The sequence below is a fragment of the Vipera ursinii genome, assembly GCF_947247035.1.
Source record: "Vipera ursinii genome assembly, chromosome: 5".
In the NCBI taxonomy this organism is placed as follows: Eukaryota; Metazoa; Chordata; class Lepidosauria; order Squamata; family Viperidae; genus Vipera; species Vipera ursinii.
Genome location: NC_139518.1, coordinates 41,726,394 through 41,752,418, shown reverse-complemented (window position 1 = coordinate 41,752,418; position 26,025 = coordinate 41,726,394). Strand labels below are relative to the sequence as shown.

Here is a 26,025-nt window from a genome sequence, read left to right as displayed (position 1 = left end):
GATACTTATAAAGTAATAAAGGTGGGATAAAATTAAATACAGTTGAATATAAATATCAGGGCTCCTTCTATCCGCTGCTAAACAATTTTTTCTCACCTTAAATTTCTCTTCTTTCTTCATTATGCATGGTATTTAAAATGGTAAGAACTTAAGACATTCAAAGCTCAATTTCCAAGAAGTAATTGTATCACTGATGCATGCCAGTAGCAATCAATCTATTTCCCTCTTCTCCACTGCCACCGTACACCACCTTCCTAAATGACTAAAATTAACTGCTGAAAAATGTAACTGTGTAAATGTTATTTTACTTAAACAAAAAATTAAACAAGCAGAAAAATGAGCATAAGATAGAATAAGATTTAAACATTTTTTTGTTAACCATGCAGCAATATTGCTTCTGCAATAGGACACAAAATCTGTAAATAAATAGTTACACTACTGTGTAGTGAAGTAGAAGAAAATTTGAATCCCTATTTAATGTTTCAGCAAAAGTAAAATATAGCTTGCAAAGACAAAGAGAAATTTCATTGGCTGTAATTCTTTCTTCCATTCCATTTATTGGCTGGTATTTATGACAAATTTCTACATAGAATAATACTTGCCATTCACAAAGTACAGAAATAATCCACTAGGTGGAGCTCAAAGAAAAACAGTTTAAACATCTTTTGATGAAATGTGCTGTAATTTGCCATTTATATTTCTTCAGGCTGCCTTCCTGTCTCGGTTTTCTCAAAGGCACTTTCAGTAAACAAGGACCTACAGTTGCAAGAAAAAGTATGTGAACCCTTTGGGATTACGTGGAGTTTTGCATGAATTGGCCATAAAATGCGCTCTAAACATCATGTAAGTCACAACAATAGAAAAACACAGTCTGCTTAAAATAATACTACACAAATATTAGCTGTTGTCATGTTTTAATTGAACATAAGATGGAAACATTCACAGTGCAGGGTGGAAAAAGTGTGTGAACCCCTAGCCTAATGACTTCTCCAAGAGCTAATTGGAGCCAGGAGTGAGCCAACCTTGACTCCAACCAGTGTGATGATATTGGATGTGTTGCTGACAGATGTCCTGCCCTTTAAAAACACACCTGTTTTGGGTTTACTGGTCTCAAGAAGCACTGTCTGATGTGAACCATGCCTCGCAGAAAAGAGCTCTCAGAAGACCTACGATCAAGAATTGTTGACTTGCATGAAGCTGGAAAGGGTTACAAAAGTATCTCCAAAAGCCTTGATGTTCATGTGTCCACGGTAAGACAGTCTACAAATGGAGAAAGTTTAGCACTGTTGCTACTCTCCCTAGGCGTGGTCGTCCTGTAAAAATGACTGCAAGAGCACAGCGCATAATGCTTAATGAGGTAAAGAAGTATCCTAGAGTGTCAGCTAAAGACCTACAGAAATCTCTGGCACATGCTAACATTTTTGTTGACACATCTACAATAAGGAAAACATTAAACAAGAATGGAGTGCATGGGAGGACACCACAGAGGAAGTCATTGCTGTCCAAAAAAAATATTGCAGCACGTTTGAAGTTTGCAAAAGAGCACCTGGATGTTCCACAGCACTACTGGCAAAATATACTGTGGACAGATGAAACCAAAATTGAGTTGTTTGGGAAAAACACACAACACTATGTGTGGAGAAAAAAAGGCACAGCACACCAACATCAAAACCTCATCCCCACTGTAAAACATGGCGGAGGGAGCATCATGGTTTGGGGCTGCTTTGCTGCCTCAGGGCCTGGATGGATTGTTGTCATTGATGGGAAAATGAATTCCAGAGTTTATCAGGACATTTTGCAGGAAAACGTACGACCATCTGTCCGCCAACTGAAGCTCCGCAGAGTATGGGTGATGCAACAGGACAATGACCCAAAGCATACAAGTAATTCAACAAAACAATGGCTTCAACAGAACAGAATACGCCTTCTGGAGTGGCCCAGTCAGAGTCCTGACCTCAACCCGATTGAAATGCTGTGGCATGACCTTAAGAGAGCGATTCATACCAGACATCCCAAGAATATTGCTACACTGAAACAGTTTTGTGCAGAGGAGTGGTCCAAAATTACTCCATATCGTTGTGCAGGTCTGATCTGCAACTACAGGAAACGTTTGGTTGAGGTTATTGCCAAAGGAGGGTCAACCAGTTATTAAGTCCAAAGGTTCACATACTTTTTCCACCCTGCACTGTGAATGTTTCCATCTTATGTTCAATTAAAACATGACAACAGCTAATATTTGTGTAGTATTATTTTAAGCAGACTGTGTTTCTCTATTGTTGTGACTTTCATGACGTTTAGAGCGCATTTTATGGCCAATTCATGCAAAACTCCACGTAATCCCAAAGGGTTCACATACTTTTTCTTGCAACTGTATCACCAACTTTAAAAGAAGGATTTCCAAAGAAACATAACTCTTTGCTAGTTTTCTAGAAAGGGACCTCTGAAGTTGTAATGCCTGCTGCCTCTGAAGTTAAGCAAATCAAGAAGGCTAGTTAGAGACTCATTAAACAGAAGCTTCAGCATGCTTGTAATAGTGTACTATTTCAGATCATATCAAAGCAATTTTATAAACAGTGGAAACAGTTGACACTACAGTCAAATACTAAATGACAGAACACATCAAAAGCAAATGAGAATAGTTCAGTCTTGGGCTCATGAGTATTAAGGAATATCCTTTCTGGGGTTCAAACCAGATATATTCATGTGATCATAGCCATAAACTTATGTTATTGACAAAGCAACAGAGTTAATGGGAATTCCACAAATATACTTCAGTTTTGATATTGACAATAATTATTGATTCATATTTTTCAGATCATAAACGTAAACCCATTTTCCCTAAAGGATGCAACCTTTATATTGATACAGGATTTCAAATTTAGCCACTACCAGTTTTTTTAAGTTTTATTTACACAGGTAACACAAAAAATCAAACTTTGTGAGATACAAAAACATTTATTATAAATATTTTAGTTAAAACATGCAATTTTTATCAAATATAATCCGCAGATTTGCAAATACAGTTTTAATTAGTAGCAATTCTTTTCCCCACTATTATATATTCAGCAGGCGGCTTTTTTTATTCTGCACTCACAGTTTAGTATTACAGTGTAAAAAGCTAAATGTAAAAACAAAGAAATAGATAATATATTTGTTTGCAATTTGATGACAAGATTAGTAAAGCAGCAAGCATTTTTCTTTATGTATGTAGACATATACACATGTAAATTCTGTATACAATACAAGCTTGTTGAACTATATTACAGGTTCTGCTTTGAAATCTATTTTTCTTGCAAACAAATTGTTGGAACTGGCAAATAATTTCAACATCTTATGAAAGTGGCAACTCTGCAAAAAGGAGTTTAATTCTTAATAAGGATCAAGTAGCATAAAGATTTACAGAGTGAAAAACTAATGGGCCCTAAACTATACTGCTCCCTTAATATTGATAGAAATTTGGTTACTTGTTAAAACTCGATGACTAAAATACACAGAAAGAAAAGGGGGGGAAGGTTCTGGTCCCATGCAGATCATATAAAAGAATACGATCACAAAAGTTCAGAACTAAGGCAGAAGGCCTAAGATCACAACTGTTCTTGCTTTGTTACAGAGAAAAGAGGAAAAACTGAATGATGAATATTGTGTCGATATGTATTCAGGACTCTTAAATAGCAGCTTAGATTCAGAAAAGTACACATGGAATTTCACTTGTGCAGTATGGATTTCCTGTCTCCTCTTTCCAGCTGTAGCCTCTGGTGTCCCTTAAACATTTTCTCATGACTGGCATGGAAAAACTGAGAGGTATTTAAGTCTAACTTTGGGGAGAAGTTGAATCAGCAGAATGAAAAAACATAACCGTCATTCAGATAAGAATATTTTTGGATCGCAGCAAAAATCTAATAACTAGAAATTTCCTTTATCCCATCCTCCCCAGTACCATCATCAGGAGCTCATTTTCTAATATACAGAGCACTTCAGATTAGAGCATTCCAGCTTATCTGAGAAGCAATTTCTTTTTCTGAAAGTAAAGCAGAGCCAAACATTATATAAAAAGAAATTCTGAAGAATATAACTATTGAAGCAGGATTGTTTAGAATGACAAAAATGAAATTGCTAGTATTCAGTTTGTTTATGAGGATTTACAGCGTCTGCTCATGGGACTTCATTATTACATTTAATTCTTCTAAGCAATTATTATTAGAGTATAAGGTCTATTGGAATTACACCTAGCATTTGCAAGTTTCTGAATGCTACCATTGGTGGCACATCCTCCAGTACCTAAACAGGAGCTTTTAAAAAGAAAAAAAAAGAAAAAGAGGCATCAAATCATTTCTGTTTCCATTTAGGTAAATGTCTAATCACAGACAAAGCTTGTAAGAATGTACACCAATTTCTGGTGACAAGACTGTTTCCACTACTGACTGAATGCTGACTTGAGTTCTCGGAAGGCCGCTCTGCGATGCCGTCTTTCTTCTTCCTCACGTTTTCGCTCATCTTGTTCTGCTTTTATTTCTGCTTCAAACTTGCTTGCTGAAGACAAAGCTTGTACCTAAAATTCAGGTATAAAATAGTAATATTGTTATTACTATTGGAACAATTATAAAACACACTGTATTCAGTAGGGCTTATCTCATTACAGAGGTATGCAGTTTTTGCAGAGAAAAAAATTGCCCTACATTTGTGAGTCCCATTACAATGGCCACATTCCAAGGTCAGGACAAATATTTGATTTTATTTAAATAAATTAAATAATAAAATAAAATTCACTTTGTGTCATTATTTTCTACACATTTAACAATTTGTGGTGACACACATGTTTTTACCTTTGCTTCAAAAAAACTTTTGGCTCCTTTTACTCCTTCAAGAGCCACATCTATTTCAGAGAGCTTTGCTAAAGCCATCAATCCACTGTCTTCTTCAAGTTCTCCAGCAGCAGCTTTATGGAAAATCAGGAGAAACTAGGGGGGAGAAAAGACAATGGGAAATTATTTAGAAAAAATAAATAATATTAAACTCCAAGTTTAAGATTGGAGATTCTGCATTTATTCAGAAAGTATATTTGTTTAGGATCCAAGTAGATAAAGATTTGTGGCTAGATCATCCCTTATTTAAAAGCTCCCATAACTATAGCAACTGTAGATGTATACGACTTCCCATCGCCCAGTGAACTCACACAGAGAGGGCCTCCTCAGGGTGCCGTCAGCCAGACAATTTATTTATTTATTTATTTGTTTTTTTATACCGCCCTTCTCCCGAGGGACTCGGGGCGGTGTACAGAGCAATGTATGTATACAGTTAAACAATAGTAAAAAACAAAAGAAACCCCAAGAGCTGTCAGGCCAGGCCGGACTGCTGGAACAGGTAAGTTTTTAAGTCGCGCCGGAAGGTGCGAAGGTCAGGGGCCATCCGGATATCGGTAGGCAAGCAGTTCCAGAGGGTTGGCGCACCCACTGAGAATGCCCTCCCCCTGGGGGCAACCAGCCGGCATTCTTTGACCGGTGGCACCCTGAGGAGGCCCTCTCTGTGGGAGCGCACAGGATGGAGGGGTGTTGACGTTGGCAGTAGGTGCTCCCGTAGGTATTCCGGACCCATGCCATGTAGGGCTTTGTATGTCATCATTAGCACCTTGAATTTCACTCGGAAGGCAACCGGAAGCCAGTGCAGCTCACGGAGGAGAGGTGTGATATGGGAGTATCGGGAGGCTCCCAAAAGTGTTCGTGCAGCTGCACTCTGCACCAGCTGAAGCTTCCGAGTGGCTCTCAAGGGCAGCCCCATGTAGAAAGCGTTGCAGTAGTCAAGGCGAGAGGTCACAAGTGCATGGGTGACTGTACGCAAGGCATCCAGGTCCAGATAAGGTCGTAGTTAGCGCACCAGCCGAACCCGAGTGAAGGCCCCCCTGATCACAGCTCCTATGTGATCTTCCAAGGATAGCTGTGAGTCTAGGAGGACACCCAGGTTGCGGGCCCTATCAACGGGGTAATAACTCACCCCCGATGTTAAGGGATGGAATGCTCTGAGTATCCTGGCATGCCGGTATGTACAGCCATTCAGTCTTGTCCGGGTTGAGTTGAAGCCTGTTACTCCCCATCCATTCCCGAACCGCTTCCAGGCAACGGGACATCACGTCGAGGGCATCACTGATGCTGTTTGGAGTTGAGATGAAAAGCTGGGTGTCATCAGCATACTGATGGTACCCTACTCCAAAACCACGAATGATCTCACCTAGCGGTTTCATGTAGATGTTGAACAGGAGAGGCGAGAGAACCGACCCCTGAGGGACTCCACAAACGAGAGGCCTCAGAGTCGACCTCTGTCCCCCTGCCAACACCGACTGCGAGCGTCCCAGGAGAAAGGAGGAGAACCACCGCAGAACCGTGCCTCCCACTCCCAATCCCCTGAGGCGCCGCAGCAAGATACCATGGTCGATGGTATCGAAAGCCGCCGAAAGGTCTAATAAGACTAGGACAGAGGAATGGCCCCTGTCCCGGGCCCTCCAGAGATCATTCATCAGAGCGACCAATGCCGTCTCCGTGCTGTAGCCTGGCCTGAAGCCCGATTGGCACGGGTCTAGATAATCTGCTTCATCCAGGACCTGAGGAAGCTGATGCGCCACCACACTCTCAACAACCTTCGCAAGGAAGCGAAGGTTGGAGACTGGACGAAAGTTATTCAATGAAGCTGGGTCCAAGGTTGGCTTCTTGAGGAGAGGTCTCACCACCGCCTCCTTCAAGGAGGCGGGGAAGTGACCCTCACTCAGAGAAGCAGAGATGACCGCCTGAAACCAGCCTTGTGTCCCCTCTCGAGCTGCATAAGCCAGCCAGGAAGGGCACGGGTCCAGTAAGCATGTGGAGGAGCTCAACCTCCTCATAGTCCTGTCCACTTCCTTTGGAGTCACAGGATCAAATTCCTCCCAGATGACGTCAAGACTGTCCATGTCCTGTTCCTCAGACTCTGCCCAGTTGGAGTCCAGGCCAGTTCGAATCCGAGCGATTTTATCCAACAGATATTGACTGAATTCCTCGGCTCGACCCTGTAAGGGTTCCTCTCTCACCTCTTGGTTCAGAAGGGAGCGAGTCACTCTGAACAGGGCAGCCGGGCGATTATCTGCGGACGCGATGAGGGTGGAAAAGTAATTGGATCTCGCCACCCTTATCGCTGCGAGATAAGACCTGGTGTGGCTTCTTAGTCGCAACCGGTCGGATTCAGATCGACTGGATCTCCAACGGCTCTCTAGGCCCCGTCTCCGACGCTTCATCTCCCGGAGCTCCGTGGTGAACCATGGGGCTCGCTGGGATCTGCGCCAGGTCAGGGGCCGCAGGGGTACAACTCGGTCAAGTGCCTCTGTGGCTGCCCTTTCCCAGGCTTCCACTAAGGCATCCGCCGAGCTGTGAGCAGGGAGTGCAGGTGGGTTCCCAAGCGCTGCCTGGAACCTATCAGGGTCCATTAGGCACCTGGGGCGGTACCATCTGGTTGGGTCCGCGCACCCACGGCGGGGGGTGGCAAAGCGGAAGTCTAGCCGTAGGAGGTGATGATCGGTCCATGACAGGGGCATAACGGTTGGGGAGCCCCCACCAATTTCATCACGCCACCGTCCAGATAGGAACACCAAGTCGGGGGTGTGGCCTCCCTCATGAGTCGGTCCTGAAATTATTTGCGACAGGTCCATGGCCGTCATGGAAGCCATGAACTCCCGAGCTAGTTCGGACGATCCTCCTAGGGATGGTAGGTTGAAGTCGCCCAAAACCATGAGTTTGGGGAATTCAACCACCAACCCCGAGAGGACATCGAGTAGCTTAGGCAGGGCTGCCGCTGCGCGGTTAGGTGGAAGGTACGTTAGCAGCAGGCCCAACTGCGCCCCAGGGCCATATCTCAGAAAGAGAGACTCACACCCGACTATCTGAGGGACGGTGGTCTCCCGCGGGCTAAGGGTCTCCCTGATGATTACTGCCACTCCTCCGCCCCTACCATGGGCCCGAGGCTGGTGCAGCACCCGGAAACCAGGCGGGCGTAGGTCAACCAGAGGGACACCACCCTCTGGGCCCAGCCAGGTTTCCGTGATGCAAGTCAGGTCCGCGTGCTCACTCTCCACTAGGTCTTGAACAAGAGGAGCCTTATTAGCAACGGACCTGGCATTTAGGTAGACCAGCCTGAGCTCAGGAGGCTGCACATTGTTAGCTGGCGACCCCCAGGGGGAGAGCCTTCTCTGTGGGAGCACCAGCCCTTTGGAACCAACTCCCCCTTGAGCTTCGGATGGCCCCGGACCTCCGGTCCTTTCGCCGCGACCTCAAAACTTTCTTCTTCCATCAGGCTGACCTGGATTGATGATGGGTTTTTAAATGTTTTAATTTTTAACTGAGTACCGGTAGTTAATTTATTTGGGGGCTGTTATTTAATTCTTTTTTAATTGTTTAATTGTTGTTTTTTATTGTTGTTAGCCGCCCAGAATCCTTTGGGAGATAGGGCGGCATATAAGTCCCAAAAAATAAATAAATAAATACAGAGGACACTACACTGGGGAAGATTAGGTGAACATTTTTCTGCAATGTTACTTCCCTTACTCCTCCCACTCAAATGTTGGCAACAGCAATTGGTATCTGTGAGCAACTGCTTAGTACTCCAAGCAGCACCAGATAGCTGTGATACACCCAACACTATAAAATAGTTCCCATTAATGCCTTAATGGCAACACTGCTGAGTCTAGGACATTGATTGGAATTTTTTTTAAAAAGGCCCATTCTGCTGAAACCTTGCCATCAGAGTCTGGTAAATCCACCAGGGCCTACTGATAGAGGAGGAGACCCATCAGATAAAATGTTTTGATGCAACTCCCCCACAAACAACTAAAAAGAACATGCAACCTACAGCTTCTCTAAGGAAGGCTATTAAAAATAAATAATTTATGGGAGAGAAATAAAGAATGTACTTTTTATATCCCTTATTCTGATGAGAAACCCAAGACCAAAGATAAGTTTAAAAGAAGACCAAGGACACTATTAAATTTTAGAGTGCTATTTTATTCAAAGTTATTGCTTCTAATTAGATTACATTCCAAATTTCAATATATCCATACATTAAATGGATTTCAACTGTATTTCCACTTTACATAGAGACAAATTATAAACCCTTAGCAGATAAAACCACAAAGTAATTTATCAAGTTCTACAGAGAATTCTGGCTACAACTATTACTACATATAATGGATAGTACTGATTTCACTATTATGTGCAGAATTCATATTTTTTTCACTAGGGGACAGTAGAATCATGTTATCAATAATTACATTTTTTTAATCAGGAAGTTAAGCATCTGGCAGAACTGTTTGTTCCCAAGCTTTCATTCTTTTTTCCAGTAGCTTACTAATATAGCATTTGAAATAAAAAAATAAAAAATTCCCTAAATGCCCCAGGGATGGGTGGGGAAGATTACAAAACTGCTAGATTGTTTCAGGCCATAGTTAGAATGGGTGTATTCATCCAACCATGTAAGTACAATTTGCTGGGACAGTATTTAACAATTCCTCAGTGAGTCACATTCTCCAGCTCAATGTGCCTGTAAACAAACGACTTTGCCATAATGATGAAGTCATTACTCACTGCAATACTGTTCAGAGTCTGAAGACTACTGTAGGATGGAGGGCCTGAGCTAACACAATGAATCTCTGGATTACCCTCTCAGAATATCAGTTTGTTCCTAATATTAGACTGAAAAGCTTTCATGCAGTGGGAAAAAACAAATAATTGTGAAGATGTCTTCTTGGAGGAAATTGGTAATTTAATCCCCTTGCGTATTTTGGTTTGTTTCCCATAACAACTAGAGGACGTGAAATGTGTCTTATTTCAAGACAAATCATGAGTCACCCCATCTTAACATCGTGCCTCCCTCCATGGCTTGGTTAAGTTACTAGTATGTTCTAACCATTCTTGAGCTGTCAGAAAATTAAATTTGCATAAAATGTCTCTATTGGCAATATCTATCCTGCCTCTATAGTATCTGTTCAGCTTTTCTGCCAATTGTGCAATAATGGAAAGCCATTAATTGAATCATCTCCTCTCTCTCTCTCACACACACAGAGAGAGAGAGATAGAGACAGAGACAGAGAGAGACAGAGAATATTTCAATATGATAAAAATATACAAAATTAAAATATTAAGATGGATGGCTGATAGATGCCTAGACGACTAAGCCATCTGTTAAAATCTGGTATTTCTGAAGCCATTAAACGGTGATCAGTGGAATGAATGGACTCCTCAGTTAAATGGGACAGACTCTCTAGTCTTGCACTAGATAGTTCCCCCGGTGTGACAATAAGCAGGGCAGCAGGCTTGACCATAGGCTTGATTTTTTAAGAGTGCTCAGCCTGCCTCAAAACAAGTTTATCAAACAGCCAGCCTCCCACCTTTCATGCAACTCTGGCAGCTGGCTTCTGGGTGAGCTTGTTTCTGCTATCAAAGTAGGCCCACCTGGCTGCTGATTGTCAGAGCTGCCCAGTGCAGTCTCTCTTTATTTTATTGCACAACTCACCTCATCAATCAAATGACAGGTTGTTTAAATAGTAAGTTTTATAGTCTTTCAAAATGAGTTTCTCTCTGGAGGATTAAAAAAATGGAGCAGAGGAAATTGCCCAGAGCCAAAGTAGAGTGTGTCAGAATATACTCACCGTTACATCGTCATGGGTCACTGCTGGCTTAATAGACAAAAACTATTTTAGATCAGAGCAGAGCTAAAGATTATTTCCGCCTTTCTCATTCATGGGCTGGAATGTGATAAAGGCAAAGTCAAGGGAACTTGGCAGATAGTCTTAGTGGTTAAGGCACTAGAGGGAGTTCTAGTCCTGCCTTAAGCATGAAAGCCAGATGGGTAAATTTGGGTCAATTTCAGCCTAATCCACCTCACAGGGTGGTTGTTGTGGGGAAATAGAAGGATGTAGGAGTACTAGGTATGCTTGCAACCTTGAGTATACTCTCATTACTAACATCTAAGTGACTGAGCTGGGAAGGTAATTTCTAGCAATTGTACACACCTGGAATGTCGTGTAGTATCAGTACAGACTCAGTATTTGAAGAGAGGGAGTTTTGAACTTGATGGCTGACCACAAAGCCATTGAATATCATCATCTCAACCCTTGTTTCAGATTTTTATCATCTCAGCATGATAAAGATGTTCTTGACTGAGGGATTTTATTTTCTGCCATAATTGCCATGGCAAGCCCATAGAACAATATGGTTTATTTCTTGATATAACAGGGACAAGAAACTGCCTTTTGTAAGAAACTAGGTATAGAGTTGATAGAACTGCAATGATCTGTACAAGAATTGCCTTGGTAAGCAATATAAAGCTGTTGTCAAGATTTGGAACATTTTAAACATGTAGGCTGCCTTCTGAAACCCTTTGCTGAAGAACAGAATGCGTAGTTAGCAAAATTAAAGCAATTTTGCCAGTCCCTGCATGTAAATCATGTTCATTACTCCTGAATTAATAGATTTTCTCCAATTCATTGGTCTAATTCATGAACAAACAGTACTGCAGTGCAAGGAAGCTGGTACAAGCATAAAGTTTAGCAGCTTATCCATGCTGACAATCTCGTGTCAATAATGATTAACTGGAAAATGTACTGAATCTAACTGAAAGAATCTCAGTTAAATTATGTACATGTAGTCCTTGACTTACAACCGGTTGCTTAGCAACCATTCAACATTATGGTGGACTCCCCAAAAGCTACTTAGATCCAGTTCCAAAGGTCTAGCTGCTGCAGGGTGCCTGCGATTGTTCACCCTTACAACCAACTACAGGGATGTTGCAGTGCCCCTGCCTACCTCCCTACCCCCTACTGCAGAAGTCCCCAACCTTTTGGATGCCAGGGACCAATTCCGTGGAGAGGGGTTTTTCCATGGACCGGAGGGTGCGTGGTTTTGTGTGCTGCCTGGTTTTGTGTGCTGCCTTGCGGATGGGGCTTTGCTTGTTTGTGCGGCCTGGTTGCTGGCATGCCATGGCCCAGTGCTGGTCCACGGACCAAGGGTTGGGACCCCTGCCCTATTGGGTTTCCTGTAGGCTTTGGGCTTGCTTCACCAGTGGGCCCCCACCCTCCTCCTCACTTAAATTTGAAGATTTCCGGAGGATGGGTTAGGGAAGGAGGGTAGGCCACTCTGTTCCTGGGCCGTATGGCACAATTCCAGAAATGGATGCCATTTTTAGGATAGCCACATTCAATTGTGTATAGTCTGAAAATGGTGGTTACCATCAGGATCTCCCTACATGGCCCAGGAACAGAGCAGCCTTCACTCCTTCCCTAATCCCAGCTCCAGAGATCTTTGAAAGATAAGTGCATAATTAGTGACATGGGATGAGAAGGGTGTGGAGCTTGGTGGGGTGGGAAGAAAACCCAAGGCCTGCAGGAACCCTGAGGGGCAGGAAGTGGAGATACTAGGGGGTAGGAGACCTGTCTTAAAATAAGATTAACACCTTCATATAACACTTTCACAAGAAACCTTCCTTATATATTTATTATTAACAAGAAGGTCTTCAAATTCAGTGACACTTTAGTTCACAGAATACAAATCTAGCCCAGTATGTACACTGGCATAGCTGTTTGTAGGGGAACTATAGTTCTCAGGATTACCAGGCAGATCTCCCCCATTTGGCCACAATAGAGAAATACATTGTGACACCCTTTGACAGAGAAAAAAAGAGAGGCACATGGAAATGACTCATCTAAACAGCTGGAAGAGGTCAGATGGGAGCTGCCAAATCCAGATCATCTCTACCCACAGGAATAGAAAAAGTTCTCTCTGAGTAACTAGCTAGTGATTTCACAATGTTCACATTCACATGACTTTTTAGAGATTCTTCACAATATTATACCAGTGTTTATGAATATAATTCGTACAATCTGTATATGTTCAGGTACCAAATTAAATCAAATTTATTTTATTTAGATTTATATACCGCCCTTTCCTGAAGGACTCAGGGCGGTTTACAGGGCATTTAAAAAACAGTCAATACAAACGTTAAAACAAATTAAAAGAGATTAAATAGAACCCTGAGAAAATTAAAACCCAGTTAAAATTAAAATCACTTTTCAGAAAACAAAGAAAGCAACATATTTGTAGCTAAGCTTCAAATCAAGACACATCACATTCTAGTGCTCAAAGGTGCTAAAATAAGGTACCCTTTAGAATTCTCAGAGAACAACTGTCATGCCAAAAACCTTTGACATGAATAAATTCCTCTTGGAAGAATCTAAGACAAGTTGCACTTGCAAGTCTACGTATTACTAGGTTACAAATGCAGATACCATTTTGCTCTCTGCTAGTAAGGTCACACGTTCTGGGCTGCAAAATTGAGGATGACCACTAGGTGGTAGTAAAATACTAGAATTCTTTATCATTTTGCAAAAACTAGTGTCTGTAGCCCAGATCTGGTAGCCCTAGGCTAGGGTTAGTGACAACCTTTTTAGGGAAAAAAAGGGAGAGCCCAAAGAACAAATCAAACATTTCACAGCAAAAAACAGACATTCAGCCCGTGCTTTGAAACATGGAACAGTGTTGTTAACAACAAGAAAAACCACAGACACATAGTTATTATTCCTGATGAAATAATTTATTTGTAGCAAGTTTGCTGTTTTATATGCTTGTTATTTACTTTGAGATCTGGTCTGGAATGGTATGTGGCAATTAGTTACACATTGATAGAGTGATAATTGGAAGAAGTAAAAATTAACTTTATTAAATACCAGATGTAAAAATAGATTGGAATAAATTACCATTACAAAACTATAGAATACAACAACCCAAGGAATTTCCATGCCTTTTCCCCAGTAGCAGTAAGTTTACAGCAATATTCAGCCTAAAAATCAGGCAACTATAAAACTGTTCCACAGTATAGCTACATGTGACCAACAGCAAACACATTCAATGCTTGTGAAATATAAAGTGCTTGCTAATAAACAAGATGAAATGTATTTGTTTTTCCATGTCTGAACAACACTGCTTTCATCTCATCCCTAACTAACCACATCTGAGATACTCCTAAGCGGCCCTTAAGTGTTCTGATGCTAAACTGGTGCTTTTCCCACAGCAAACCGTGTCTACCCTTCCATGTGCGCATAAGTGTTCTTTCAAAATTGCAACCCTGTAAGTTCATGCTGTGATTAACAAATGTCCTCCCCAAGACTGGTGACAATTATAAACAGGGAGGAGAGAAAAGTGGCTTTACCTAACCTGCTCTGCACACCCAAAATCAGGACTCCACCATAGGACAGAAAGCAGGACAGGGATCAGCAGCAAGCTAATAATGTAATGTAGTATTACCATTACAGTTTATTGTTTACTCAAGATCAAGTGAATAATACTTAGATGAACTACACTGAAAGGCTTTAAGACTTCTTTTTATTATTATAGTAACACATCAACATGAAGTCATAATTTTGACTTCTAAGTAGTTCAATTACTTTGACTATTACATCTCAAAGTAGTCATTTATGAATTAAAACAAAAGATGAGAAATAAATATTCAGGTTAAATCCAAAATCCAGTTGACTAGCCTTTTTATTTGTTCCACATTAACTCTAATAGAGCTGTTTCAGGAAATGACCTGGCCTTTTATTATACCATTCCCCTACTCCGCCAACATCTATGCCAGTGATGGTGAACCTTTTAGAGACCGAGTGCCCAAACTGCAACCCAAAACCCACTTATTTATTGCTGGGTGCCAGGTGGGCATGGTAAACTGGGTGGGCGTGGCTGTGGTGGTCATGGCACATTGGGTGAGTGTGGCCAAGTTGGGCATGGTCACATCAATGTTGCTTGTGGGGAGGGACGCCTGTGGGGGTGGGCAGGGATGGAGGAGATCCAGTCTCCGGCAGGTGGGGACGATAGGCAGGAGGCTCATCCTGCAGAGTGAGGTGAGGCAGGGCAGGGGTGCCATTGCCATGGGGCAAGGCAAGGGCTGAGGTGGCTGCTGCCTGACACAATCCCCCCCCACACACACAAAGGCCAGCGAGCACATAGGGGCCAACCATGTCTGTCAGCCCCTCGACCGGCGCACTCTGGGGCTCCGCAGCCCACCGCCAGCAGCCGGATGGCCAGTCAACACCTCAGGAGGCGATGCAGTGGGTCGTGCTCAGGAAAAGGAGAGCATGCGAGGCCAGGAGGGACCAGACCGGGGGAGGGGAATCAGCAATGCCAGGATGCATCCGGCCATGTGGGACCTCGGCAAATTAGTGGGCAGCTGTTTGAAGAGCGACAGTTGCCATCTCCGGGGCATGGTGAGCGTGCCCACAGAGAGGGCTCTGAGTGCCGCCTCTGGCACGCGTGCCATAGGTTCGCCACCACTGATCTATGCTATGGCTATACTAGAATGGTAGGAATTTCCTTTGCCCTTTAAGGTAGAACAATTAGGAATATTATGTACGTAGATCAGTACTACTTTTATTGTAAAGCTGCAGTAACAGAATCATCCAAGTATGAATGTGTTTTCCCCCAACCACTTTCTCTTTATCTCCTTTCATTTGACTGTTTTTTTGGTAGCAGCTCTTCCTTCTGCCCCTCAAGATCATTCCCTCTACACCTTGCTAGTAGTCTTCGGAGATTTAAACCTATCTTCCCTTGTGAGGAGTCTGGAGTGATCTAGGAGTTCATGGTCATCATAACAACCATGGACCTAATCCACGTTATTGAGGCTTGCATGTATATTAAGAGATCACACACTAGATTTGTTTCTCACTTCTCAAAAACATAATCTGAAAGTGGGAAGTACTGAATTTCATCCCTTGTTAGGGACAGATCACTTTCTGATTGCTATGGAGTTTTGGGGAGAAACTGCCTTCCTCTCAGCCTTTCAGATAGGTCAAGCCAAGAAACTATTTCCAAGAACCTTTGGAACTTTATTGTTATTGAATATATCAATACAATATTGAATGCCTAGCAGTATCTCTATCTCCTCATACCAAAAAGATTTAAGACATGGCAATTACCAGCATTTGGCAGACAAAATAACTCAGGTTCAAAAGATGACTCTTCATGCCAGGGGATAGTGGCAATGCAGATAACTGGGGGTATCATGGAGTCTGAGAGTTTTGAGGAAATCAACGAAGTGTTTATTTCTTTGAATAAGAGAGTGTTCCCATCATCTTAAAAGAGTTCGTGGTGTCTCCCTGCTTAAGAGGTCTTCTCTCAATCTGACTATTTTGAACAACTTTAGATCTATCTCCAACCTACTTCTTTTGGAAAAATATAGAGACAAGTGGTGGTCCTGCAATCACAAAGTGTCACAGATAGCATTACAGTATTTGGAATCTTGGTAGTCAGGTTTCAGACTTGGATCTGTATAGCATGGAAGCTGCATTGTTCACACCTGTGGACGATTTATGGAGAAACCTGTATCGGGGGAGTAAAACTTTCCTGGTCGTCAGCTATCTTCCTCTTTCAGCTACCTTTAATACCATACTATCAACCATTGCATTGTAAAGGAGCACCAAGTTACTTTTCAACAAAGCATGCAGCAACCATTACAAAAACATCAGCACAGCTCAGAAAGCAGGAGGGAGGGAAAGAAAGAAATTCAAAATTCTGGTTCACCCTTTATTCTCTTTGGTATTAGGGGGAGGGAGGGAAGGAAAGAGAAACTTTGATAGGCTTTCAAGATTCTGTTGTTATAGCCTATATCTGACCTAGTCTGCCTCAGAGTGCTGATAGGTGTCCTTCTTGACCATCATCGTAGGACTCGAATGGAGGCACTATTCACCATTGTTGCCTTCCCTCATGAAAGTGCCGTTCCAGTTGGTAATGGTGGGGAGAGAGAGATCTGCCTGAAGACTTCTATTCTATGGGTGCCTCAGAAATCTCTCCTTCCTCTATAACTTTATAACATTTAACTAAACTCTGCAGATCAGCCAGACATTCCTGCAATTTCTGAAGAGAATTTCTTAGGAGAATTTAGATATTCTACTCTTAAACCATTCAGGGTTTTATTGATTAAAGCCAGTATGTGAAATATTCACAGAAACAAACTAAAATCCAGAGAAGCTTTTTTTAATCTAGCAAGTTATTCAGTAGCTTCATGCAATATTCTGTAAAAGTTGAAGGTCTTTTCAAAAACAGTTCCATGTAGAATAATTATAAACATTAGGCATACTTATCAGCAGAGAACAAGTATCTGTGGGGAGGGACTTCTTTCCACATTATCTATTGAAGTTGAGAAAGGGCACTCCAAAACAGCACTTTGAAAATGTTCTGTGCAAAATCTGATGACAAATAAGATTCTTCCCAATTGAGAGGAAAATTGTGGATCTCCCCATATTTGAGATCTAGTCTTAGAGTGAAGGGACATATTAATACCAATCTACCCTTGCCCCAAACTGTTCCTTCCAGATTCCAGTTCCTTGACTACAACAGGCTACATTTCCATTTAGATAGTTGCATGAGTATACTATTTGCAACTGGGCAAAATCAAATAATTTGTATGTATTTCTCTGGCTTTTATATTAAGGGAGATCCAAACTATATGTACGTAAGAACTAATGCTTTGGTCATCTTCACAAAGCACTTCTTAATTATATAACAAAAATGTGTATCTCGCAGTATATTGCCAGACTCCTTGGCTCTCTGAGATTTGTCAAGCAGTCTCTTATGGACATCTGACAATTTGAGTGTCAGTTTACATTACAAACATTAAACAATTAAAACCATTATTGTAGGTGCATGTCTATGAAATTTAACTAATGTCAGCCTATTGCTAAGTTTTAATACATGATTCCAGAGGGGTTTTGAGTGAAGGTTTTTTTAAAGTGATTTCCTTAAACTTTTGTTCCATAATGTTTTTACAATGCATGTAGGATATCTGAAAAAAAGAGGCACTTGCTTTGTCCAGAACTATCCACTTTGTACCATGTCATAGCATCTGAAATTGGAGAACATTATTTGGATGTCTTTGCATAGTACCCAGCAAATGAATACTGCCTACTTTGTAGGAGATAAAAGGCTCTTGCTGTCCCCACAAAAGTAGATCAGATCCAAAACTCAACTTCACAAGAAGACTAGAACTATACTTCACTGTAGGCTAAAATAACAAAATTTCACAAGTCTGATTGTACTTCTCCTTCCTTCCCTCTTATATTTTAGTGAGTCATGCAGGGGCCAACCTGATTCCTGTTCCAAGGACTTAAGTAATACTTTTGTCTTTTTTGTTTACAAAATGTTTCTGAACATTTCTTCAAGTTCCTTCCCTGACTGTGTGTGCATACAATTCACCCCTTAATTCTTAATTTCAACAAATGAATGGACCTGGTATGGATAAAATATTATTTATGTGCCAAACATGGTTCAGAAAACACCCTCTGAATTATCTTCTGATTCTGCTTTGGATATTATACTAATCCCTAGTTTGCCCAATGCAGAAAGTGTCTGAGTGTTTGGAGCAGACATGTCAAACACAAGGCCCGGGGGCCAGATCCAGCCTGCGAAGTGGCCCCTGAAGCCATCCTGGAAACAGTGAGGGAACGGTCCCCGATGCCTTGGCCCTGGACCAGACACCCTCCTTCTGCCAGAGACCCCCAGATCTGTCCCACTACTGCCCAGGCCCCCATAGGCACCCTTGATGCCACTGATGTAGAGCTGGCCATGCCCACCCAGTAGGCCATACGCACTCTAGCCACGCCCACCCAGTAGGCCACGCCCACCCTGGCCATACCCACCCGGCCCCCCGAGGGCAACCACAATGCTGATGTGGCCCTCAATGAAATTGAGTTTGACACCCTTAGTTTGGAGCATACAAGGGGAAGGATGAAGAGTAGGAGAATAGGAGGTTTATAAATCTATGGCATGTTTCCTACAGTCCAGCCATGGTTCTTACACAATATGCTGAGTCAAAACTAAGCAAATTCAAGCATATCTTAGTGTTTAGTAAGAACAAACCCAATATTTTATTTTTATCTTTATCTTATTATTTTTTTATATTTATTATTTTTATTAATAACTCAAGGTGGTAAACATATCTAATATTCATTCTTCCTCCTGTTTTCCCCACAACAACCCATCAGGTGGGATGGGCTGACAGAGAGTGACCTAGTCACCTTTCATGTCTAAGGTGGAAACAGAATTCAGTCTCCTGATTTCTAGCATGGTGTCTTAACCACTGCACCAAACTGGTTCTATGATGTTTTATGTTCCTGCATGGCTTAGTGCAATGTGTACTCCCAGCAATTAAAGTATATTTTAATCCTCCCTTAGGCATGGAAGCCAACTGGGTGGCTTTGGATCACTTTTTTTCAGCTCAGTCTAACTCACAGGGTTCTAGTTATAGGGAAAATAAGATAGGAGTATTATGCACTCTATCTCACAAAATAAAGGCAGAATATAAATCTGATAAATAACTACATTACTATAAAGTAAGCATTACTTAACATGCTATACAAATCAGGTAATATTGCAGACTTTGAATTTCAATGTCTTTAAAGCACAAGATTTCCATATTTTAAATTTTGAGCTGGATAGGGGAGATGTATAAATAGCAAATTCTAATTCTTTGGAATTCCTTTGGGAAATTATGTCCTTGAATATCCTCTTGTGTTACTCTAAATAGGGTACTGAATCTTATTCATAATGTACTACACATTCTCTATATTTTTCTAAAATAAAAAAGCAGAAGAAGTAACTACCGGTAAGTTCTTATTCTTACTAGCACGTACCTCACGGAAACTAAGCTTGCCATCAAAGTCTTCATCCACTTCCTTGATCATATTCTTCAGACCCAAATGTGTCTGAGGTGCACCAAGTTTCTCCATCATCAGCTTCAATTCCATAAGATCAATGTATCCATCCTTTCCAGAGTCATACCTAAGCAGAAAAAGAAATATTAAAAGGACACTGTTATGCTACCTGGCTGACAAGGTGAAATGCATATAAAACATAACAGAGTTCAAACTAACCAGCGTAAATCCCAAATATTCTGTCAATATTGTGCATTTTTCAGCTAACAATACCTACGTTTTATTTATCTCTCCCACCCCATAGTGTTACCTTAGCAGTTAGCTCAGACTTGAAGCTAATCACTTCATATGATTCAAATTTGTCACTCGTTTGCTTTCTATGCAGAAAGAGAAATGATAGAATATAGGGTTGGGATATTATTCTTTGTTAGATTTTTTAAATCCCATCTTTACTATTTTTATAAATAACGGTGGCTGGCCCAAAATCACCCAGACAGCTTTCATGCTGAAAGCAGGATTAGAACAACTCACAGTCTCCTGGCATCTAGCCTGCTGCCTTCACCAATAGTCCAAACTGGCTACACTATTTGATATTTAAAATACATAGGGTCAGTTAGGTGTAGTGATTAAGGCATCAGGCTAGAAATCAGAGACCATGAGTTCTAGTCCCATCATGGGCACAAAGCCAGCTGGGTTAACTTGGGTTAGCCACTATTTCTCAGTCTTAGCAAGGAGGACTTCTAAAAATGCTTGCCAAGAAAACTGCAGTGACTTGTTCAGGCAGTCTCAAGAATCGGACATAACTGAATGGAAGAGGGAAAAAATCCCTGAAAACATGGTATTTGAAACATCATCTGCATAATTAAGCATAACACCTGAGATTAAAAAAAATGAAGCACAGCTCATCACTCATACATAACAGAAAAAAATGTCTTTCCTTGGTCTAATTAAATCCTATTCATCCCTTAGTCCTCAATATGGTATTGTTCTTTTAAATATAGTTATTAAAAAAAGAAACCCTCAATATCATGCAAATCTTAACTGAGTCTAGAAAAGATTGATAGGAAGCAGAAAAGATTCGCCCAGTCTTGATGTGACAGTTGGCAGGGGACTTGGACAAGGAGATGGCTTTAAAAGGAATCCAAAATTGCACTAAGCAAGACAACCATATTACAAAATAGCCCTGCAATGAGAACCACTGTGGCGCAAAAGAGTGTTTCCGGTGCTGGCCTTTCCCAAGCTCTGAGGTAAAAAGGAACTGTGCACCTCATCTGTTCATATAGTAGAAGTTTGTATACAATAATAAACATAATTTTATGGACATCTCAACTCCATGAAAGCTTGGATTAATTATTGTCCTTATTCATCCTCAGACAAGCATATGTAAAAGCAAAAAAATCAGAGAAAAAGATCTATGCGACAATTGCAAAAAATAATCCAGCTATGCATAAAGAATTTTAGAAATCAAACATTCAAAAAATATTAAACTTTTAAAAAACACAAGCGTTTATTTTTGAAAGACGCACCATACTAGTTTTTTTATTATGATTTCTTCTTAAAAATTTCCTTTGTGGATTTTAAAGTGCCTTCTCTTAATTTGAGAAAATTGAAAAAATGTGTCTTATTATTGAAAACTTTGGCTTCTTGATTTAAAATGTTAACAAAGAATCCTAGGTCTACACCATAATTAGCACATGCACATAGATTAGCTTGTGGGTTTCTAGATGAACTGAAATCTAAAATTGGATGATATAGTTTTGCAACACAAGAGCACTTCACATACATAAAATTCCTTGCCGCTGGCAGCAAAAATAAGATGAATCATTACTAAATTTTCATTGTTCCTCTTTAGTCTGCAAGTTCCTTTGGCTACCCACCCCCACTTCCTGTTACCGTAAAAAAAATGAATCTACAAAGAAAAAAAACCAGTTTTGTAGATAAGAAGGGCTGATTCACAAGAAATAAAAAAGAGCCAAGTGGATTAGGGAACAATTAAGAAACACAGATAACATGCACGGTCTGGGGCAAACACCCTAAGAGTCATAAGAAGAATCAGATTGGGAAGTCAGGTTAATCTTTCAGATGTTTGCAACAGAAATATATTTTAGGAGAGAAAAAAGCCACAATTAACTATTTTCTTGATTAAAGCTCTAATTAGGGCTAATAGGAAATTTATTAAGCTGTTGATTAATTTTTAAAGCAACTAATATGTTTTTAATGCAAATAGAGAAAAACAATCTAAAGTAAAACCCAAAACTGATACTAAAATCAGTTAAAAATCAGGGAAAAGACAGGCAGCTCTTTCAGAAACAGATTTTTTTAAATACTAAGAGAGCAGGATCCAAATGCAACACAGAAGCATACCGGCAGCAATGCCAAAGGAGATTTTCTTTTGCTTGTTATAAAGACAGGTTTTTGACAGCAGAAACATTTTTGAAAAAGGTTCCTCTGCAGAACTTAATGCCTGGGCATATTTATAATGGGAGAGGTGATCCTTTAAACAATTATCCTTTTAACAGCCTTAAGTCATTTAAGGCTTTTACGTTCGATGCTCCACTACAGAAATTGTGCCCAATCAGCAAGTGGTAATCAATGCAGATCCTATATTAAAGATATATGATCCTAGTAACTTGCTACTAGTAAACAGCCTAGTTGTCACCAACTGCAACTTAGAGACCCTTTTCCCTAATACTATCACTGCCACAATTGCTACCAATGAATCCAGTCACAACTGAAAATGAATGAGCACTCCCAGACTGTAAACCTCTTCTTTTGGGGAAAGTACAATTTCATCCAAAACTGGCTGAACCTCAAACTCCAAAATCAGATTTTTATTTAAAAATTTGTGTGGAATTTGCTCTCCCTCATCCAGCCCATTATTATACAGAGGCAATGTGCAAAAGTATGGAATGCTTACTGGTCATTAATAAGAAAGAACAGCCACCAAGAAGAAAACTAACTCTCCAGTCCAGTTTCTAGCACAGATTATTCACCAAATAACCAGAAAAATGTCAATATAATAACCTGACTGAGAGTCCAGATAATCTGTATGCCTCAGCTGTATAACTAAAAGATGACTACGGTATTTCTTTTTTTTTAGTCACCTTTTCCAGAAATTGAATAATTGAGTGGACTATAATTGTACAGATTTCCTGGGCCAAATGAGAACTGTGTCAGAGATACAGTACTACTTTCTTAAAATGGGCTTTAATCTGTATTCAGTTTGATCTGTCTCAAGAACTCTTCGATCAGATGATCCATTTCAACACTCTCAGGTGCCTAGTAAATCAAATAATTTATTCCACTTGGTGAGAGGGAAAATGTTACTTGGAAGCAATACTGTCAACCACCTGAGCTATCTCTCTATTCCACAAATCAGCTGGCTTTGTTCAGTATGACTGAAAAATAAGAAATTCCCCAAATTTAGAAAATCCAAATCTGTCCGTGGTTCAGATCATTTTAACAGAATCTTCACCCCAAAGAGGTTTATTACCTGCAGTGTAAACTGACCAGGGATGAATTGTCTATAATAATGGAATCTATAAAAAACTTTTCCAAGTTTAGATCATAACTGCACTGAAGAGAATACAAAATCCAGCATGTGCCTTACTGGCTGCATAGAGGCAGGTATAGTTAAGATATGTCCATAGTGGTCCTAAAGGATATAAAATCCTAGTCTATTCCTAATTGTGCAACTTCAGCAATCCCCAATGGAAAGGAGCTTAGGGTAATACCTTGTTAAGTATGAAATTATCCTGGATATTCAGGAAGATAAACTGTTAGGCAATCTGTTCAGGACTTCTGCAAAGTAACTGTGATGGCCTATACGTTATGGGTTAAAATAAGTGAATAAAAGAGAACACAAACAATATGGAAAACAATAACAGAATTAACAACTAAATACCAGCAATCAATACACTGCATTGGGACAGAATACACATGACCAACAGTCATAATCAAAGACCAAAATACAATATTCAGGAATAGATCACTTCAGAGCAAGGGCAGGGCTGCGAGGACTTCAGAGGGAATGCTATCACACAAGACAGACACAGTTATAGAGTAGGAATGTCTTCTTATTCCTACAGGATGATAATGGTTAACACTGGGATCTGGATCTCATTAACTTTACCTGATCTAAAAACAATAACAAATGATCTCAAAGATAACCATGTCCTAAGTTGGGAAGGCATTACAAATGAAGGACAATCTTTAACTGCACCTAGAAAACCATAAGTAGTCATTGCAGCTTACATGGGTAAATTCGGAAACAAAAATAACTACCTGCATAGCCACATTCTGGACCATGGTAACCCTTAAATGGTCTTTGACCTCCATATTCAGCACATTGCAATACAGGTAGTCCCTAAGTTTCGGTCAATCACATAGCAAAAACTATCCATATGGTGTAGTAACAACAACTTGCACCTAAACATCAGCAAGACGAAAGAGATGGTGTTAGACTTCCGGAGAAAAAAAGTGGAACCTGCCCCACTTTACATCGGGGAGGACTGTGTAGAGAGAGTTTCCTCCTTTAAATTTCTGGGAGTCTACCTCTGTGAAGATCTGACCTGGAAAGTTAATACAACCCAGGTGGCTAGAAAGGCCCAACAGAGGCTTCACATTCTCAGGGTCTTGCGGAAGAACAGGGTAGAACAACAGCTAATGACCATCTTTTACCGGTCTACCATAGAGAGCGTCCTCTAGTATGGTATTGTGGTTTGGTATGCTGGTCTGACAGCCGCGGATAGGAAAGTATTACAGAGGGTAGTGAGCACAGCACAAGACATTGTGGGCTGTTCCCTGACACCACTGGATGACATCGCCAGGGCTCGTTGCCTTGGAAGAGTGAGGAAGATTCTCAGGGATGACTCACACCCTGGACGGTACTCTTTACTCTCCTACCATCTGGTAGGAGATATAGGAATATAGCCAGCCGTACCAACAGGCTGAAAAATAGCTTTTATCTGTGGGCTGTTAGGCTTTTGAATGGGACATAATCTTATGCAGAATTGACTTGGGAGGCCGGTGTGTGGTGTAGTTGGTTCACATAGTGTGGTGGGATGGAGGGTTTGTTGTCACTGTGTGTTGGGGGGGAGAGAGCACAGGGGGAGGCTCAGCTAATCTCAATGTACACATGTTGTACTTTGACAATAAAGGTTTATTATTTATTTATTAATATACAGCAGGCCTCCCCTGGGCTAGTTACCACAGAGATTTGAAGTTCTGACAACTGCTGACTCTCTCCCCCCTGGTTATGTGATCATATTTTGGGCACTTGGCAACTGGCCTGCATTTATGGCCACTTGCAACATTCTGTGGTCACATGACATGATTTACAATGTTTTTCCCCAGAAATGGGCACTTACTTGATGTTTCCAGCAAAAAATGCCCATCGCAGACAATGGACTCACTCAACAACTGCTGTGTTCACTTAACAATCACTTAATGACCACTACAAAAAAGTTTGTGAAGCCAGGTGTGCTCATGTAGTAACTTGCTTAACAAGCAGCACAACTTATTACCATAATTTTAGGCTCAATTACAATCATAGGTCAAAGACTACCTGTAGTTTAAACAGAAGTAAATAAGCTATGGATGATTTTAAGAATGATTATGTGATCCAGATCATATCTCAGTTCCACCTGGGGAGGAACAACTCCAAAGGATACAAACAGCCAGCCAGTTGGTGCAATGCACTCCCTCCCTATATTATATTTTATACTTCCATGTGTGCATTGTAACTATTTTTCAAAACTTGCCATGTTAGCAAATTTTCTAAAGCTTTTGAGGATTGTTATCACTTAGTTCATGGTTTAGAGTCTAAAGCAGACCTGGGCATTCTACCCCACATGGACCAGAGCCGCCTCTGGCTATCCCTGTCCGGCCCAAGGCAGTGGCCTCAGCCTACTGGTTCAGTCCTCCACAACTCCACAACAGTCTCAGGAAAATTAATTGCCCACTCCTTCTCTGAAGTCAGGTGATAAATAATCACATAGTAGGGATACAAGTAACTATTACAGTTTATTGTTGCATTTTATGATGATGCCTCCGGTCTAAAAACATGGACATGACTTTGTAATAATGCCGCTTGGGGTCTGTGTGAAAGCCCTAATAAGCAGGCATATACATAGAATGAAGGCTACTGCTAAGCTTGTAAGCCGCCCTGAGTCTTCGGAGAAGGGCAGGATATAAATGGAATTAAAATAAAAAAATAAAATAAAATAAAATGAATAAGTTCAGTAAAGATAATCGGCTATATTCTGCCCAAAAGATAGACAGCAGATATAAATCTCAACTATCAGATAAGAATGTCAATCAAC

At 40.9% G+C, this 26,025-nt stretch overlaps 1 protein-coding gene across 1 annotated transcript in view; it reads right to left on the bottom strand.

Annotated features, from left to right (window-relative positions):
* Window positions 1-543: 543 nt before the first annotated feature.
* The window catches only part of EFHD1 (EF-hand domain family member D1), a 50,818-nt gene continuing 25,336 nt past the window's right edge, over window positions 544-26,025 (bottom strand). Inside the window, exons 2-4 of the mRNA XM_083364084.1 lie at window positions 19,682-19,829; window positions 4,824-4,958; window positions 544-4,549 (exon numbers count right to left, since the gene is read on the bottom strand). Coding sequence (XP_083220210.1) covers window positions 4,415-4,549; window positions 4,824-4,958; window positions 19,682-19,829 — 418 coding nt within the window. The 3' untranslated portion in view covers window positions 544-4,414. The remainder of the gene's footprint in view (window positions 4,550-4,823; window positions 4,959-19,681; window positions 19,830-26,025) is intronic.